The 17,302-nt window shown below is 49.8% G+C and overlaps 2 protein-coding genes across 2 annotated transcripts; both read right to left on the bottom strand.

Moving 5' to 3' along the window:
• Positions 1–899: 899 nt before the first annotated feature.
• On the bottom strand, positions 900–5,235 carry rad54l (RAD54 like). The gene is made up of 18 exons (XM_067230536.1): positions 5,210–5,235; positions 5,026–5,112; positions 4,828–4,944; positions 4,685–4,745; positions 4,468–4,603; positions 4,314–4,383; positions 3,934–4,222; positions 3,634–3,758; positions 3,375–3,525; positions 3,135–3,261; positions 2,959–3,033; positions 2,665–2,795; positions 2,459–2,569; positions 2,191–2,314; positions 2,010–2,088; positions 1,738–1,917; positions 1,421–1,584; positions 900–1,301 (listed from the first exon to the last, which is right to left on the bottom strand). The coding sequence occupies exons 1-18, from the start codon at positions 5,210–5,212 to the stop codon at positions 1,100–1,102; spliced, it is 2,232 nt and encodes a 743-aa protein (XP_067086637.1). The 5' UTR covers positions 5,213–5,235; the 3' UTR covers positions 900–1,099.
• Positions 5,236–9,276: 4,041 nt separating this feature from the next.
• Positions 9,277–12,699, bottom strand: LOC136937049 (neurturin). The gene is made up of 3 exons (XM_067230785.1): positions 12,646–12,699; positions 11,542–11,731; positions 9,277–9,746 (listed from the first exon to the last, which is right to left on the bottom strand). The coding sequence occupies exons 1-3, from the start codon at positions 12,697–12,699 to the stop codon at positions 9,328–9,330; spliced, it is 663 nt and encodes a 220-aa protein (XP_067086886.1). The 3' UTR covers positions 9,277–9,327.
• Positions 12,700–17,302: the final 4,603 nt, after the last annotated feature.

The raw sequence follows: 17,302 nt of genomic DNA, 5'->3' as shown, positions 1-17,302 counted from the left end.
TACATGAACGAATGAATACATAAATAAATGTAAATTACAAGTAACTTGACTGACAATTGTGCATTAATTAATACATTTATTTCTGTCCAAATGCATGGATGTGGACATTTATTCATTCATTCATAAATATGGCAGGTTTGGTCCTCCATAGTTTCCACGCCTACTGGCCTCCTCATGATAATATTGGAAAGCGATATGAAAACGCTAGTGTGGACGGAGATCGTTTTCATTTCGAATACGCGTATTTGTATTTACCCGTATTTGTATTTAAATTCCCCGATGAATATGTTAGTAGGCTATCGCTACGCTAGCTAGCAAACAGAGAAATCGACTAGTCCAGCATACGCCATTGGAGTTACTTACGTCGTCGTGCTGCATTTTCAAATACTTTTCAACGTGTCGTTGACGGCTTCTCGGCTGTTTCAACTGTCGATAAAATGTCAAAATATAAATTGTAATGACATTTTAGTTTTTTTTCTATTTTAAGCACCCGAAGATCTAAAACGAGCAGTCCGTTTTGAGACTCGGTGTTAGAGCTAGACCTGCTAAGGATTTGAACGTGCAATCTCAAAATCTTCAGTCAAACACTCTAACCACTGAGCTAAACCGCTCCATACTAATGGGGGAAGTCCTCAAAAATGACTGTTTTAGATCTGTGGCTGTTTCCAAAACTGGATGGGCCTCAGTATTAAGCCAAAACACATTAAACTCTTTTGTGCTTAGACCTTAACATACAGAAGTCTCATTGACATCCACCATCCTTTTTTTTAATGCTACCAATGAGAAGATTCATATAATTATTACAAATTACGTGATAAACAAGCCGTAAAAGTATTTCCTACAATACAAAATAACCAATATATACAGTATATATTTATTCATATTTACACAGTAGAGAAATCAAATGAAAATCTGCATATACACGTAAGGTGGCATTCCAGGCTAGAGGATTTTCACATCACAAAGCCCAGCCCACCTGCCCGACAGCAAATTCAGTCCGATGATCTGAGCTCTCAGTATGAGCGACAAGTCTGCCTGTGACTCCGGCCTCCATAGGCTCCTCCCTCTTTCCTAGGCGCGTGCCGGGTCTTTCCGGGTGTCACACGACGCCCCTCTGGTCCTCGTGAGAGCGCTGGTGGAACACGAAGGACACGGCGGCGTCCCAGGAGGCCTGGAGCACGGGGTCCCTGAGTCCCTTCTTGTCAGCGCAGTGGTGCCACTGGGACAGGTCACACGTGCAGTTGGTGGCGTCGTCCGGAGGGCGCACCTGCCTGCCGTTCACGCAGCGCCGGCAGCGGAACCTGGGAAACATTTCGCGTTAACGGGAAAGTAACCGACTTTGTCTACCTACAGTTGCGAAACACCCAACTCTCTCGCGATTGAGTCTTATGTGTTCGTTGTTTGTCGTGCGCGCGTTCACCTGTCGTGAGTGTCGCTGACGGTGTCCTCGCTGAGGGAGAACAACTCCCGGAGTTCCCCCAGGGAGAAGTGGCGCTCCACGTCCTGCTCCTCGTCCACCACGCAGCTGCTCAGGGCCTTCTTGTGGGCCTGCCTCTGCAGGATCTTCTCCTCGATCGTCCCCGTCTGCAGAGAGAGAGAGATAGAGATACAGAGATAGAGGAAAGCCATCGGCAGGTTTACCCCCGCACCCTCACTCTCACCAACTGAGCTCTCCTCAAGCAAGCCGTTCAACTCATAGGCCCCCCCCCCTCTGTAAATCAGTCCTGTGGTCCTCACCGAGAGCAGTCTGTAGATGTAGCAGGTCTTTTTCTGGCCGTCCCTCCAGACCCGAGCCATCGCCTGCTCGTCGTTGGCCGGGTTCCAGTCAGGGTCGAACATCACCAGGCGATTGGCGCCAATCAGATTCAGGCCACACCCACCGGCCTTGCTGCTCAGCATGAAGATGAATTCCGGACTCTTGACAAAGAAATCGGGCGGTAGCTGTCAAGTGGCGCACGTTTTGAGATGTATTTTGGAATCCTCGGGCGTCTGGTGTGTTCAATACTTACAGATGGGCTGTTGAATCTCTCAACTATCTTGGCCCTTTTTTTGATGGACATAGTGCCATCGAGCCGAACATAGAGGTATCTGGTGAAAAGCCCACAAGGCATCGTTTCAACACCATGGGCTCATCTTACATCTCAGCTTCCACCCGTCTGGAATGGTTTCGTTTTTCTTCCCCTCACTCACCTTCGAGACCGACACAGCTTTTCAAAGAGGTCCAGTGTCTGAGTGTAGTTGGAGACGAGAACCACTTTGTCGCTCGTCGTGCTTCTCGTCATGGCGAGGATGTAATCCAGCACCAGCATCTTCCCTGGATCCAGAGACACATTGGTCAATGCATTTCTCTCTCACACACACACACACACACACACACACACACACACACACACACACACACACACACACAGACGCGCGGAGGCGTGCGAAAGTTAGGCGTTGGGCTGTCCTATCTTACCAGAGAGCTGGGGCTCCACTGCCTTGGTGGAGTACCCCGACGGGAACAGATCCAGGGCCCCGTCGAAGCCCTCTTCCCCTTCCACGCACTTGTCGTAGATGAGAGCCGGGTCTGGGGGGGGGGGGGGAGGACAAGGAAGAGTCAAACCTCACACACACACCCGACAAGAGGTCGGGCGGAACGGGGGAAACGAAACGTCAACGTACGATTGCAGAGCTTCTTCAGGGAGGTGATGGAGGAGAGCGACGACACGCTGACTTTGCCCTGCTGGAGGCTCTCGATGGGCTTGGCCTGCCTCAGGAACTGTTTATACAGCTCGGTTTGTAGCGGGGTCAACCTGCACGGCGGGGGGGGGAACGCATCTCATTGGATTAGCACTCATGAAATCAACGTCCCGGCGGGCAGCGAGGCGTCTCAAAACGACCCGGCGAGGGTTCCCGCTCAGGACCGCCACCGCCTCGACGCGCCCTCGGACCAAGTGAGTTTCGCGTCGGACGTACCTGCAGCAGACGACCTGCTCGATCTTCACAGGGAGATACTTGGAGAGGATGTCCGATGTCCTTCGGATCAAGCACCTATCCCAGCCCCCAGAGGAGTGAAATACGGACTTAAGCATCGCGCAGACTTCCTGTCACCCCCCCCCCGGCCCACACAGCGATGTCACGTTAAGGTTCACCTGTTGACAATGCTGATGAGCTCCTTGAGCTTCTCCTCTCCGCTCTGCCTGTCCTTGTCGCTGGCAGCCGCGTCCCGCCCTTTCAAGATGGGAATCTCAAACCGCTTTTTAAACTCCTGAGCAGTGCCTGGAGGAGGAAGAGGGGAACCAGAGGTGGACGTTATAGGCTAGCTTAGGCAGGACCGACCGTGGAAACTGTGTTATGCCCCGTCGAGTGTAGTACGGGGGAAGAAAGCTTACCCAGGATGCCGGCGTTGACAAAGTGAACAAGGCTGAAGTACTCCAGGAGGTCGTTCTGGATGGGTGTCCCTGAGATGAGCACTCTCCTCTGGGCACTCATGGCGTTCAGGGCCTGGTACGTCTGGTTGTCAGAGTTCTTAAGTCGATGACCCTACGGAGAAAAACACAGTGGGGAAAAAACAAACAAACATAATATCCAAACAACTGTGTAGTCTGGAAAACGGGGTGTATGAGATGCTGTTGTGACTGGGGCACACACCTCGTCACAGATGACGAGCCCAACTTTCCCCTTGTGCAGGACGGCAGCGTGAAGGCGGAAAGTCTCGTAGGAAATGATTAAAATCGGCGTGGGCACCCTCAAGCCATTCTGGGAAATGAAGTTCACTGCGGACCACGTGGAGCAAAGACGACAGCTCAAAACTCGGTTCGTTCATTACACGGAACTGTTTCAAGTGTTACCCCTTCTCACATACCCTCCATAGGGTAACCACATGCATTTCGCCGGCACTAACCATCCGTCGAAATACTGACCGCCGCCTCCCAAAGCAAGGTAACCCACCTAGTTTCCTGTCAATCTCCTCCTTGGAACCACCGTCGATGGCGACCGGCGCGATCCGTCCTCCAAGCCACTTGCCCACTTCGTTGTACCAGTTGCGGACCAGGCTGGAGGGCGACACCACGATGGCCTTGTCGATCTCGGGCTTGCCATCGGGGCTCTGGCGTAGCAGGGTCCACATGAGAGCGATGCACTGGAGGGTCTTGCCCAGCCCCATCTCATCCGCCATGATGCAACCGTAGGAGTCTGGAAGGCGCCTCCCCGTCACACAGTCCCACAGGAACTTCACCCCCTGAACGACAAAGACGTCTTGGATACGCATCGGCGGCTAGTGGTCAAAACGTTCAAATGTATGTTTAGAAGACAGGAAAGAAATGTCGGACCTCTCTCTGATGGGGTCGGAGTACTTTTCCAAGTATTGGATCCACGACAACGTGTACCGGAAGTTTCTCTCTGCAAAGGGAGAGTCCAATCAGTTTGGGGTCTTAAGGGATGGGCAGGAATTGTGAAACACTGCGTGGACGGGAGCGGACTCACTTTTCGGCTTTGATGAGGTCGTGAGCGCTTACAACTGGAGGCTCATACAACACCAGTGCACCTTCCTCGAAGGGGTCGTGAAGCGCCTTCCTAACCCCTGTCTTCTTCAGGCCCAGAGCTCTGATTCCCAGTCCACCTGGGGAAAGAGCACAAGTTGCGTCACAGCGATCCATTTACCAGCTTAAACACGGAAGGGAGGACTTGAAAAATTCCATACCTGTGTAGTTTGGTATTGGGATTTTGAAAGGTTTTGACAGAATACTTCGAATGAAGGCTTCCTGTAATAACGAGACATACATGGTTACCGTTTGCATCAACATTTCCATGCGCATGTGGCTCTACAAAACCGTCAATACTCACATGCGTATTGCTGTCCAAACACTCAGGCCGGTTGGTCAACTGCGTCAAAGGTTTTCTGAAGGGGGAGATGTAGCTCTCTCTACTGCCTTTGCTTTTTCCTTTTCTACGCCGTTTGGTCTGCGACAACATTGTGAATTAGTGCTTGGCAGTCGTGCTAACAATGTTAACCGCGCACAAAACGAAAAAAAGAACACTTACAATTTCTTCTGGGTCCCAATCTTCATCTTCTGATGAATCGCCTCCATGTTTCCTCTTGGCAAGCTGACTTGGAGCAAGGCTTCTTCTCTACAAGTTACGAGCTCTAGTTAGTAGGGATGATTACTCTCCAGTACGGTAGACAAGCTAGTGGGATAGTATGCTGTCATAGCATCTGAGTACTTACCATTTCTCTTCTTTCTGTGAAACAACGTTTCCAGTTAATGCAGCTTTGAAGTCCAGCTTGTCTCACCGACGTACTGATAGAACTTCTAGATGGCCAACACGTAGCGACAGTCGCTAGCTTGCCAGCTTATTGTACCTACTAGCATGATAAAGTGTAAACAACAGCATAGCAACGTTCGGTTAGCTACTGTAGTTTTTGTTAGCCTGTCAGTTTAACTAGCTGAAATGATCTATAGACTATCTGCTATAAAAAGAGATCATAAACTAAGGTTCAGCTACATGTCTGTCAATGCTGTTCTCCTTTCCTGGTGTTTATATCCCGCGCCAAGTTGCCACTATGGCAAGCCTATAGGCTCAAAATAAATAACTTTGGGAATTTCATTCGCTTTGGCTTATGATTTTCTTTCGCCGTTGATTCACCGCCCTTTTTTCTTTGGCCTCAGTTTATGATTTAGAAATAAAATTATTTAATCCATCTTTTTCTCATCCACAGGTTTCTTCTCAGAACTGTGTAAATGAAATAGATAAATACATGTGACTGCATTCAATACACACTATTGACCAGTAGATGTCCCACTAACTCAAGTTATCAGACAGTTTCATGGAAGCAGTCATCCCTCCTAACTGAGTCTTTGACCAGAACGCGTGGCTTCTGATGTTCAAACCAAATCCATATCAGACAACTTGGTCTCTTAAACATCGAAACAAGTCTAAAGATGTTTTCCTTCTTGTGTCTTTTGTGGATCGTGCAGCGCGGGCCAACAGGAGGCAGACTCGTCATGCTCAGAACACAAGGCTCATTCCCACCCTCCTCCTCACCCCAGGTTGTTTGGCCACCTGCCCTCTAGGATATTATTAGAACACATTCTCATTTCAGGAGAAAGAGATCACAATCAACAACCACAGACAGAGCAGCCACTCTTTCCGTGTGCGGTTGCTGCAATCAGCGGGTCCTTGCAATGGGCTTCAAACGCCGTGTCACACAAAGGGGGCATCCCTGGACGACTCAGGGGGCCTCTTTGCCTGGTGGTTCCCAAAGGTGCCTTATCTCGTATGGGATCTCGCACAAGAAAAAGGGCCAATGAGCCGTTGATGGTGCCGGATAAGAGAACAAGGGGAGCCTTGTGCGGTAGTTTACAGAGACGTGCAGAACCCAGTGTCAGCGTCGGGCTCCGTGGAGAACTCTTGTGGGAAGTTCCTCAGGTGCTCCCCAACCATGGCACAACACAGGGCGTTCACCACGTACCCGCTCCAGACAAGGTCCCACTCACTCAGACGGTGTCTCTGATGGTGTGCGAGCGTGCTACGCTGACTTGAAATAGCTGGACATCCAGTGCGGTTGATGTCGTGTTGATATCATATCAACGCATGCACAGCTAGAATGCATTCACGGCTAGAAAATAGATGTACTGTAGGTGACTTTAGATAAATACTTTTATTCCGTAGAGAAACGTACAAAAATAATGTTCAGGAGACATTTCAGACAGCAACAACATCAATATGATACACAGATGATTGAATAATAGTACTAAAATAATAACAATAATAATAGTAAGTACCGGAAAGTATACAAACTTTTTTGTCAAACATTATGTATGAGGTTTGCCATTTATAACTGGTAAGTTTATGGTAGAACCAGCCCCTAGAGTGTCAGCTCTGTAGACTCAGAGCAATGTGTCAAGGTGCTGGAGCATTTGGTCTCTGATACCAGGGGTGCCAGGCACAGGCACTTTTCACTTGGCTTTGCTCCCTGGTGCCACGCCACCGAATCGGCGGAGGCCATGTCAGGTTCCATTTTTATATCTAGTCTAGCTGGCTCGAAGGGAAACTCGCAGGTACACATTCGTTGTACAGTACACATCCACTGTCCCAAGTGTTTTTGCTTAGCTTAGCCTTGTGTGTTAGGAGAATTACCGGGAAACATTCATGTTCTTTGTAGGGAAAAAAACAAACAAACACAAGGAAAGAATAACGTACATGGCCACTTCATAAATACAAAAAATGCTATTTTTAAGAACAAAGTTTAGTATTGACAATAAATAAAATAATTTAAATGTAATAAATACTTTACCAAATGTACCAAAGAAGGCAATGAGATGCATAGCATCTAAATGGAAAATGCCACTTCAACTGAAACGGTTAGTGAAGGTCTTGTATACTATACATTTAGCTGAAAACACATCTGACAGCCCTATCGTATCTCACTCATAAATAAACTGAAGGCAACACACAGAGCTTTATTCTTTTTGTCAGTCACAAGACAAATAATTCAATAAGATAGTCACTGCTTTGCTATCCTGACAACGGGACATATTAAAATGACTGATCATCGGATCTGCTCTGCGAAATCCCTATAACAAAATACAGAGCATAGCGTTGCCACTCAGATCTTGGGATATAAATGCAGAATTCTGAAAGAGGCGCAGAACTGTAAGGTACATTACATAACATAGATACGAATGTGCCAAAGAGGAGGTGCTGCAACCACGGCAGCAACACACTCTTCGCTCACATTTACTTCACACTACTAGAGGTAAATACAAACAGTATTTGTTGGAAAAGCACTCTACGTCGTGAGTCATCATCGATGAGCACTTACGGAAAAATCGAGAGAACACTGAAAGAAGGGGGTTACAGTTTATACGATATTTTATAAATACTCATATAAATATTTTAACATGCAATAGGCTATGTGTGTTACTACGTAAACTTCAGCAACGTTTCTTTTTTTCTCTCTCGACGTGATGTCCCTCTCTCTTTATCTGCTCGCTCCATTTTATTGGTCAGGTGTTTGAGGGGGGAGGGAGCCCCGAAAGGCTTGCCATGCTGTGTGGTCCGCTCCGACTTCCCAGAGCTCGGTAAACACGAAGCAGGAAAGAGGTGTCAAGTGAAGGGCGTGGAGAAGTCATGCTGACACGCGGCATAACAAAGACAGTACGACTCCCCCCGACAACATTAAGAAGAATCATTTTCGAATACGCGCCGCGATGTTTGAAATCTAAAACCCCTCCGTCGTCGACGGAGACATGCCTCGCTCGGATCTCAAAATAAACCTCGGGGTCGAAAGGCTGTCGGGATGAGGGATGGCAGGACCGCGACTGACCTTGTGATGGCATCCTTCAACAGACTGTTTATAGACATGTAAACAAGTTGTGCCAAGTTCCAAAAGTACCTCTCAAAGAGGACTTTAAAGTTAGTTTAGGCTGCTGTATTAATTGGTGCTTTGGGTGTTTGTGCCCTGTCAACTCAAAAGCATGCATGGTGGTAAATACAAAGAAGAAGATAGATGTCGTTTACCAAATCCATCTGACCACAACAAATTATACACAGAGATGGATAGACAACTTTTGGCTCCAAATGACTTGCCAATACTATTTATATGTTGTTGAGCTGCCATGGAAGAAAAAACATACAAATGCAATGCACATCAGTTATTTTGGTCTTATATGATTAGCCTTTGAATCAGAACAACTTCAGTTCTCACGAACATTTCTTCACATCAAGGTATTTGGTCTTCAAACTGCAACCTGTCTCTTTGCTCAGAACCCCCCAACGGCCCTGTTTGGGTTCAGAGTCAAGGCTTTAGTCTGTCATGGTCCTGAACCGAGTGGCCCTTTGGTCACGTCTTCCTTCGTCCAGCTTTCCCAAAGGCACATGACGTGAGGGGGAACAGACACTTGACGGATGTCCACCCCTGTTTCGGACCACCGTAACCCCCTTCTCTCGAGCCCGGTTCTCCTTGTAGGTCGTCTGACGGGGGAGCCTGGAGTCATGGGCCTTGAGCTCCTGTCATCCTAATGAGCCTCTGGCTCAGGCCTTCCCAGCCAGGCTGGCGGAAGGGAAGGGGCCCTGCGCCGCTCCGACGTCAGGCAGAGGGAGCAGCAGGCGGGAGCTGGCTCTTACAGCCATACCGATGGGCCGGCCTGGCTACTGCCTGGTGGATCCGAGGTCAGCATGAACCATAGATCCAACCAAGGCCCTGATCTACCCCCTACCACCCGTTCCCCCCCCCACAGAAGAGGCACATTCATCTCCCGTCCCGGAGCTTCCATGTACGTGTGTGTGTGGTTTTCGCAGGGCCCAACCTCCACTTCTCTCCCAACCCCCCCCCCCGCCGCATCATCCCACGCAGCTGCAGTTGGCCGCCGACAGCCACTTGATGGTCTTCCAGGTGGTCTGGACGTCCATGAAGGACACGGTCTCGTAGCGCGTGGGACGGCAGCAGGGGCTGGCGCTCACCTTCCTGCCGGGGATGCTGCCGTTGTCCGTGAGGGCCTTGAGGGCCAGGTCGTAGTTCTTGCGGGAGCTGTGGCACGTTCCCACGCAGTACTTGAACACCACGATCTCGTCCGAGTCGAAGCCCAGGCCCAGGTCCCTCACGCTCATCTTCTTCGTCTCCATGCGGCAGTCCCGGCTGGACTTCGACTTCTTCCGGTTCCTTCTGGGGGGTCGCGTGGAGGCGGGCTCGGGGGGAGAGCGCTGCCACCTGCTCGGGTACGCCTCGCCCTCCTCCTCCTCCTCCGCCGGAGAGGGGTGGTCTGCAGGAGACAAGAGACAGACGGAGAAGACAGGGGGATGAATGGCGCGGACAGACTCCGCACAACGAGGAATGTGCTGGATCGGGCCCCTCCCTTCTCCCATAGGCTTCTGCTGCGTCATGCATCGCGTGAGAACACCGTGACACAATGACTGCAGTGAAAAAAGAGAGAGAGAGGGAGAGAGAGCGGGAGGGAGAGAGAGAGACCCTCTCCCTTTCCTCACCGGCTGGACGTGAGCGACTCACCAGCACGGCATCACCAGCCCCGCTCCTAACAGTGGGCTTAATCTGTCAACCTGGGCGACTCAGCAAGTGGTCAAGGAAAGGGTGCATGCATCAAGCAATCCTACTACTAAATCATAAACACTCTTCAGATATATCCCAGATGTCCGGGATGGTGTTTATAAAGTAAGGTGGAAAAACGTCTTAGACCTGAGTTCACACTCTCTGGCGAGGTGAGGGTGAGTGTTGTGGGTATATAATATATGCTGCTAGGGTGTGTGTTCCAGTGGGGGGAGAGAGCACAGCATGTGTGGTCAAATTGGAAGCAGATATGGGTGTTGAAACCGGGAGTGAAATTCCTCTGGTTATCAGCTGAAATGTGCAAAGTGTACTGTCACTATGTCGGGTCATTAGCACAGAGGGGAAGAGGCGCCTGTGGCTCCACGCCAAGAGAAGTTAATGTTGCTTTGCGAGTTCCCAGGAACGTTTCAAACGAGATGTACCTTCCATAAAGGAACCGAAGCACATCAATGGGAAACCCGGACCCAGCCTAGACGTTTTGTGCGATTTCACCATTCTGGCCCGTGATTTTCCCTCGCGGCCTCCTTCCTTGACGACTTCTTCTGAGTTGATTTATTTCGCTCAACGCATGAGTTGATGCATAGAATCGTCTCACTTGTCAGTTCATGTTTTGTTGTGCACACATACGACAAAAAAAAATTGAAATGTGACAAAAAATGTTCCTCGGGCGAAAAAGAACAGAGGGGTAGTCAAACGCTTGCCGGGTTACAGTACATATTCTGCCATGTTAAAACATGCCACAAGGGTTTGTACATTTTCGTATAATTATAGAACTATTTCAAAGAATTTAAGGAAGCGCTGCAACTCTTCCCATGCAGCCAGGAGAACGTATTCGTCGGTTCACTGGAAATCGTCTCGCAGTTACTCCTCTGCACTCTCAATAGAGGTCAGTGGAGATCCACTTGGGACATAAAAGACCCAGGAACATGGCAGCATGACAGAACTTAGTACATTAGACTGATTATTTGTATCCCTCTGGTATGTGGAAGTCCATGCACTATCGACCAAGGCTATGTTGTTCGGTTAAAACCACCAGGCATTTCTCCAGAGCTTATATTAGTCATACGGGAGTGACAGTTTAGTACTTTATGACCATTACCAATCAGAACCCCAGTGCACAGATTTATGAACCTTTGTGTTCAGTCAGACAGCTTCCCTGCCCCCAAACTGATTTGATTATTGTTACACTGAAAGATGAATAAGAGGAACGCCCTTCCGGATCTAGTAAAACCGAGAAGAGCACGCAAGCAATGTCAAGACGCAGAAACAAGATACTATTACCAGGCTTTACTTGTTCTCCCTTGGCGTTCGCTCCTTGGCTCGGTTAAAGAGACTTGGACATGATTTGTTTTGCGTCCAACCGCATCCGGAATTTGACCTTGTCTGAGGGGTTGAGAGCTACCACGAGTGGCTGTGTGTGGGGGCTAGCGTCCAGAGTGTAACCACGCCGTCGGGCCCCGAGGAGAAGAGTTCTGAAAGGGAGTCGTACTAACCGAAGCCACGGGGCCACGAGGGGCGGGCCCGCTTCTCCTCCTGCAGCTCCTGCACCTGGGGGGAGTCGGGCCCGCGCCAGGCGATCCTCTCCCAGGACAGGAGCAGTCCCGGTGGGGTCTTCTTGCTGTCCTCCTCGGAGAAGCCCCCTTCGGCCAGAGTCAGCAGCGACGCCACCACCCACAGGATCATCTGTTCGGCAGCGGGAATATCACAGCACAACAGTGGAAGGTTACGACAACAGTGATTACCGCAGTGTCAACACACCCATTGATAAATGGAAGACAGGGAAAGAGAACGGGGTCGAAGAGAAGGCGGCAAACAACGTCATGTTACGTGACAAAAGCTGAAGACCTGAAAACGTGAGGGGAAAACACGTAACGGAAATCGGGAACCAAATCAAAACCAACAACACGAGATAAGAATGAACGACAGCCACTTGTGCTGGAGTTGCGACACAGGAAACATCAAGCGAATAGCGATTTCCTCAGGCGAAATATTCGTTTCACTCAACGTTTGTATTTGCATGGATCCCTCCTTTGAACGCGGCCCGCCGTGTCTTAACCTGCCCTACGGTACGCCGATTAGCATTTGATTTGGTCCCGTGTTACATAATCCCTTTCGCGGTCGTCGGACTCCAAGCTGTCCTGGGTAATCAGACCCACCGCGGGCCTTTCAGCCCTCTGACATGGAAATAGTTGCGGGCCTCTCCGACCAGGCCCAGGCTTTCTGGGATAGCTGTGGGCAACACCTCCGCCTCTTTAATTACTTAATTGACACCCGACACTCCTCCAGGGCCTGGGCCAGGTTAATATTTTAAGGGCACTTATAAAATGAGTCTCTCGACAGAGTCTGCCAGGGCGGAGCAAAAGCCCGGATCAGATGAGCCTTGTAGTGGAAACTGACAAGACTGAAACATATATGCAGCCGCGAAGGTTAACGCAGGCTGCCATCCAGGAGGCCCGACTGCCCTTCTTTCACTGAGGTTGTACCTGCACAGTGTAATTGGTTTCACATAGTCAGGCAGACTATAAACAAAAAAACGAGAAGAGCGGATGAGCAGCCAGTTAGCCTGTTTGGGTCGGTACAGTACACCCCATGCTCACCTTCCAGTTCCTCAGGTGACGTTGGGTAGTCGACACTTCCTGGCTCCACCACATTTTTCCATCTGAAACCAAACGCAGAAAAACAAACTCTGTTTACGCATACTTTTCATTCGGAATCTTCCTCTTCCTCCCCCCCCCCCCCCGGTCTGTCAACAGGCCCAGTCAGCCCTTTTTAAAATGCAGAGCGTCGACACTTCAAAGCGGCATGCGGCCGGCCCTTGTCTTACATTACTTTCAGCGGGTCGAACGTCTCCAGTTAATGATGTTGTCACTCGGACCGAGGATAGGGGGGGGGGAGAGTGGCGAGCTAATGACATCTCTTTTCCCTCAAAAGGAGCGCGCTGCCTCGGGGCACTTTACGGGGGTCAGAGTTCACAGCCAGAGATAGAGGGAGAGGTGTCAGGTGAAGTTGCCAGATGATGGGCGACAAAGAGGCCTGCTGTCAACGTCGACACCTGGGTGACAGCGGCTCAAGCGAGCGATGGGAACCCTCAAGTGCTTCCCGTCTCCTACCCGCCTCCTCCGCCTGCAGCTGGAAGAGAAGCTCGGAAGAGGATTATTCCCATAGCTGGCTTTCAATAGCGGTTGTAGCCCAGGGATGAGCTTGTGTGTGATAGCTTCAGGGGAGACGGGTAAGAGGCCTGAACCCGAGGAGAGAGAAGAACCGTAGAGGCCGCGGGGCAGGAGGCTGTGGCCTCTACGGTTTCAATCGGCAAAGTCTCGTCTCATAGCTGTACTCTCTATATGTCCTTCTTCGTGGCGACACTGGCTCTGGGGGAAAGCCAGCTTGTTCTTAAGTGATTCTTGCAGAGCACAAATGAGAAACCTTTTCCTGCTCAGAACAAGGTACAGCTGGAGTCCCTTCTGGATATCAAAGAATGGAGTTCGGCTCGTTCCTACAATATATGTGCAGCGGGCTGTTCAAAAAAGGCTTCTTAAATCACGATGCAACAGGCCTCGTAAAATCGTTAAATTGAACACAATTTAATGGCTTAAAAGGATTCCGGATTAAATCTCAAGAATGTTCTAACAAATAAAACAACTGCCCGACTTCTAGTTCACTTTATGTGCTAGACACAGCATATGGAACACACAGTGACTCACAACGCATATCAGTAAACGCTGCAAACATCACAAATTATCTCGACTTCCTAAGGATGGTAAAAATAGCCAGACGACTCAATAAAAAAAGCCCAATCGGCGTCCTATCAGTCCTTTGGTATCTTCCTTTTTACGACGAGGTTTCTAAAAATACCCCGGCCTTCTCAGACAGACTTTGACACACACACACTCCCACAGCTTCCTGCAGTGGGAGTGGCACGTACGGTGAGTGGCGTAAAGGTTAGGAGGAGACCTGTGTCGGGTTACACAACACTGGGTAGAGCGCACCACAAACCCAGACGCGTAATCAATACCCTGTCATAGTCTGTAAACTGTGCGTTAATGTCACGGCCACAAAAGCTACAGTAGGCCTACAGCTGCTACAGACTGGGGAAAAAGTCCATGGTGAGGGGAAACATGAGAATGATTGGAGAGGGTTGAATACACAGAACTGAATACACAGAGCGGTTGTAATACTAGCAGTTAGCCATAGCTCAGTTAGCCCCGGCCTGGACAGAAGACCACGCGTGACAGTAGGGCCCAGTTTCTCGGCGTACTGTACACGTTTTCAAACAACACCTCGGTGGAAAACAATCGGGGCAATTAGTTTACTCTAGCCCTCGTTGTGATGGATCTATATATTGTATGTGGGCACGCAAGCGTTGGACAGAGAGGGGGGGCGAAGGTGTCGGTGAATATGCCAGAGCCGCCAGGTCGTTCGAAAATTGTCTTTGCGCGCTAACAGGCTTCAAGAAGGGCATTCTTGCATTCCACCCCACGAGGGAATTTACACAAGCTTTGATGAGAGCCCGGAGAGGCCCTCGACCACATATGGACACAGTGAGTCGTCAGCCGAAGCTTGAACTAGCCACAGGCGTTAACGCCCGAGATTAATAACCCAGCGAAGGGGGTCAACCCCGGGTTGGAATGTGCACCTCGACCCTGGGACCTCCCTCACACCCCCCAAAAATCCATCAAAAGACCGGAGGATAGAGGGCAAGGAGACGAGACTGTACCGTGAGAGCAATCTCAAGCCAGGGACCGCAAGGCCCACGCGTTTGCATGGGTATAGGCAGACTGGTCGAAGGGACGGTGTCGCAACACGCAGGAAAAGCAAACTAGGTACTCGCTCGACGCCAGGAAGGGTTCAACGCTTAGTGTGTGTACGTGCGAAGGGCTGTCCTCTCGGAGTGGAACATCCTCCGAGGAGCACGACAGGAGATTTGGAACGCTGATGCCACTACCGCATCCACGTCCCTTAACTCGACCCCCCCCCCCCCCCCCCCCCGTCGGCTCCGTCAGTTGGTATAGTCTACGGCCACGCTGTTTAAACAGACGTTTCCAGCCCGCGCTAGAGACAGTGGAAACAGGGTAGGGCTCGGAGCCCTTTCAAACAGGCCCCAGTACGGAAGGAGGGAGAATAAGAATGACTGAAGGACCTATTTATTTGCAACCGAGCCAGTGCAGACATCTTCCCGCTCGCGCCCGTGGGCATAAAGAAGCACAGTTTCACGGGGGGGGGGGGAGGAGGAGTGGGGGGATATTCTCTTTGTTTACAACTGGGTGCGAAGGGGGGCTATCTGAAATATGCAGACAGAAAACGCGGAGGAATGTCATGCTACGTCACGGGACTTGGCCCACCGTGACTCATCCGACTTCATTCATCTTGGCCCCAGCCGCTGTATGCAAAATACCACAAATATCTTCCCTTTGGGCTACGCTGAACCGCACATGCATGGCTCTGCGTCTTTGTAGTGGCACAGTGGGAGACTCATTGCTTTTTGGTTGACAAACACAGATGTAAATGGCGCCACTGTCACACCTTGAAGCCATCAAAATTGGCGAACTGGTCAAAAATGTCTTTGCAGATCTAAAAATTCAAAAGGGAATTCAAATAAATAACATTAGATGCAGGTAAAACACAATATTGTCTTGCGGAAATATCCTTCTTTTCTTTGAAGTCCAGAGGGCTAGATAAAATCCTTATTGGCCATTTAAGAGAGCATGACATTAATGATGTTTGACAGCTCTCCTGTTGACAAGATCTGTAGCAAATACCTTGCACCAAAATAAAAGAGTTTATTTGCATTTGAATGGACATGTAAAGCACATTGAGTATGACACATTTCGACCATAGCCACTGTTGTATTTACACAGTAACTTATACAGTCTGGTAATCAGATTCTTCAAACCAAAACAGCTTGTCAGAATCCAGGCTTCTTGAAACAAAACCCAGTTAGAAAAAACGACAGCTTATTAACCAGCTCACAAACCTTCAACAATATACATCCTTACGCTTCCTGGACTGGAGTTACAGCCCTTTTATGTCAACGTGTGAACAACATGGAACAACAAGAGGGTGCCTGTGTCTTGGCCAAACTTCTGGACTGAGGGGTAGCATGTCTCATTCTCTCTGACAGTTCTGCATTCATTAAAGCATTTAACATAAGCACTCTGTCCAGGAAGTTTGTATCCCAGGTTGAACGGCAGTGCTTTCAAGTCCTTCGTTCGTACGCCCGGTAAATGGTAGCAAATGGTTTGGGATCACACATGGGAAAAGCATGCGAAATCCTAATAGGAAAAAGTGATTGCCATAATGCCTAAAGCGATCAGAGCTTTGCCTACTCTGAAAGTAATGAGACCCATTTATCCAAGGACTACATTTAGATGCTGCAGTTTGAGATACTAAACTTTCTCTCAAGGGAAGGAGTGTGTGTGTGTGGGGGGGGGTAGGGGGGTGGGGGGGGGCTGTGCCTTCAACGGAAGTCAGACCACCGAGCCTCCAAACCCGATTCCACTTCCTCAGGTGCGCGCGCGAAAACCCAACGCCACGACGTGTAGCGGGATCGACACGCACGTGTCCGCGTGCGCGTGGAGCAGGGAACAAGAGGAGCGAGCGAGAGAGCGAGCCCGCCACCACCCAATCTGAGCCCCTTTGATGGATGAGCCTCTGTCCGGAAGACCTTTTTTTTCTCTTCTTTTTCTCCCAATTTGGCGTTTGCAAATTAAGTGGAGGCTGTTTGCATTCCCCGAGTGCTCCTTCCGTGTGTGCGTGACTGGTGCGCAGCAGATGTTCAGCTGCACTCCCGAGTCCAAGTCTTGCCTCGCAGACGGACAGCTCAACCACAATCAGACCCCCCCACCACCACCACCACCACCTTCCTTCCTTCTCTCTCTTTCTTTCTCTCTCTCTGTCGTTACGGACCTTCGTAGCCTGCGGTACATGGCAGGGATATGTCTGGTTCCAACAGTTGAACAGCCCCCCACTTCCCCCCACAAAAAAAATAATGATATGAGGAAATGCAGGATAACAATTGCAAAACAACTGTCTCCAAGACAGGTGGGCCTATAAACTGTAGGGAGAGCTGGAACTGAGGAAGCCAACAAAGCATATTGGTGTTGGGGACATCTGTGACTTAAGAGTTCTGGGAGAGGTTAACTTTGTTTACCGAGATGCCATTATACAGCATTCCCACAACGCAGTGTTTGGAGTACTCGACCAAATATTCATTTCCTAGTAATCCCCCCCCCCCCCCCCCCCCTGTCACATACAGCC

Source organism: Osmerus mordax, chromosome 27 (genome assembly GCF_038355195.1).
Source record: "Osmerus mordax isolate fOsmMor3 chromosome 27, fOsmMor3.pri, whole genome shotgun sequence".
Lineage (NCBI taxonomy): Eukaryota > Metazoa > Chordata > Actinopteri > Osmeriformes > Osmeridae > Osmerus > Osmerus mordax.
Note: the sequence above shows the minus strand (reverse complement) of the source record. Positions and strands in the feature narration are given on the sequence as shown.

Excerpts from the sequence above, each read along its gene's own strand:
- rad54l (XM_067230536.1), bottom strand. Across the intron at positions 4,223-4,313 it reads TCCGACCCCATCAGAGAGAG|GGGGTGAAGTTCCTGTGGGA; the intron begins GTCCGACATTTC and ends TTTGTCGTTCAG. Across the intron at positions 3,034-3,134 it reads CTCATCAGCATTGTCAACAG|GTGCTTGATCCGAAGGACAT; the intron begins GTGAACCTTAAC and ends GGGCTGGGATAG.
- LOC136937049 (XM_067230785.1), bottom strand. The coding sequence starts at position 12,699 with ATGTGGTGGAGCCAGGAAGTGTCGACTACCCAACGTCACCTGAGGAAC. Across the intron at positions 11,732-12,645 it reads GTCACCTGAGGAACTGGAAG|ATGATCCTGTGGGTGGTGGC; the intron begins GTGAGCATGGGG and ends GCTGCCGAACAG. Across the intron at positions 9,747-11,541 it reads CTCGTGGCCCCGTGGCTTCG|ACCACCCCTCTCCGGCGGAG; the intron begins GTTAGTACGACT and ends TGTCTCCTGCAG.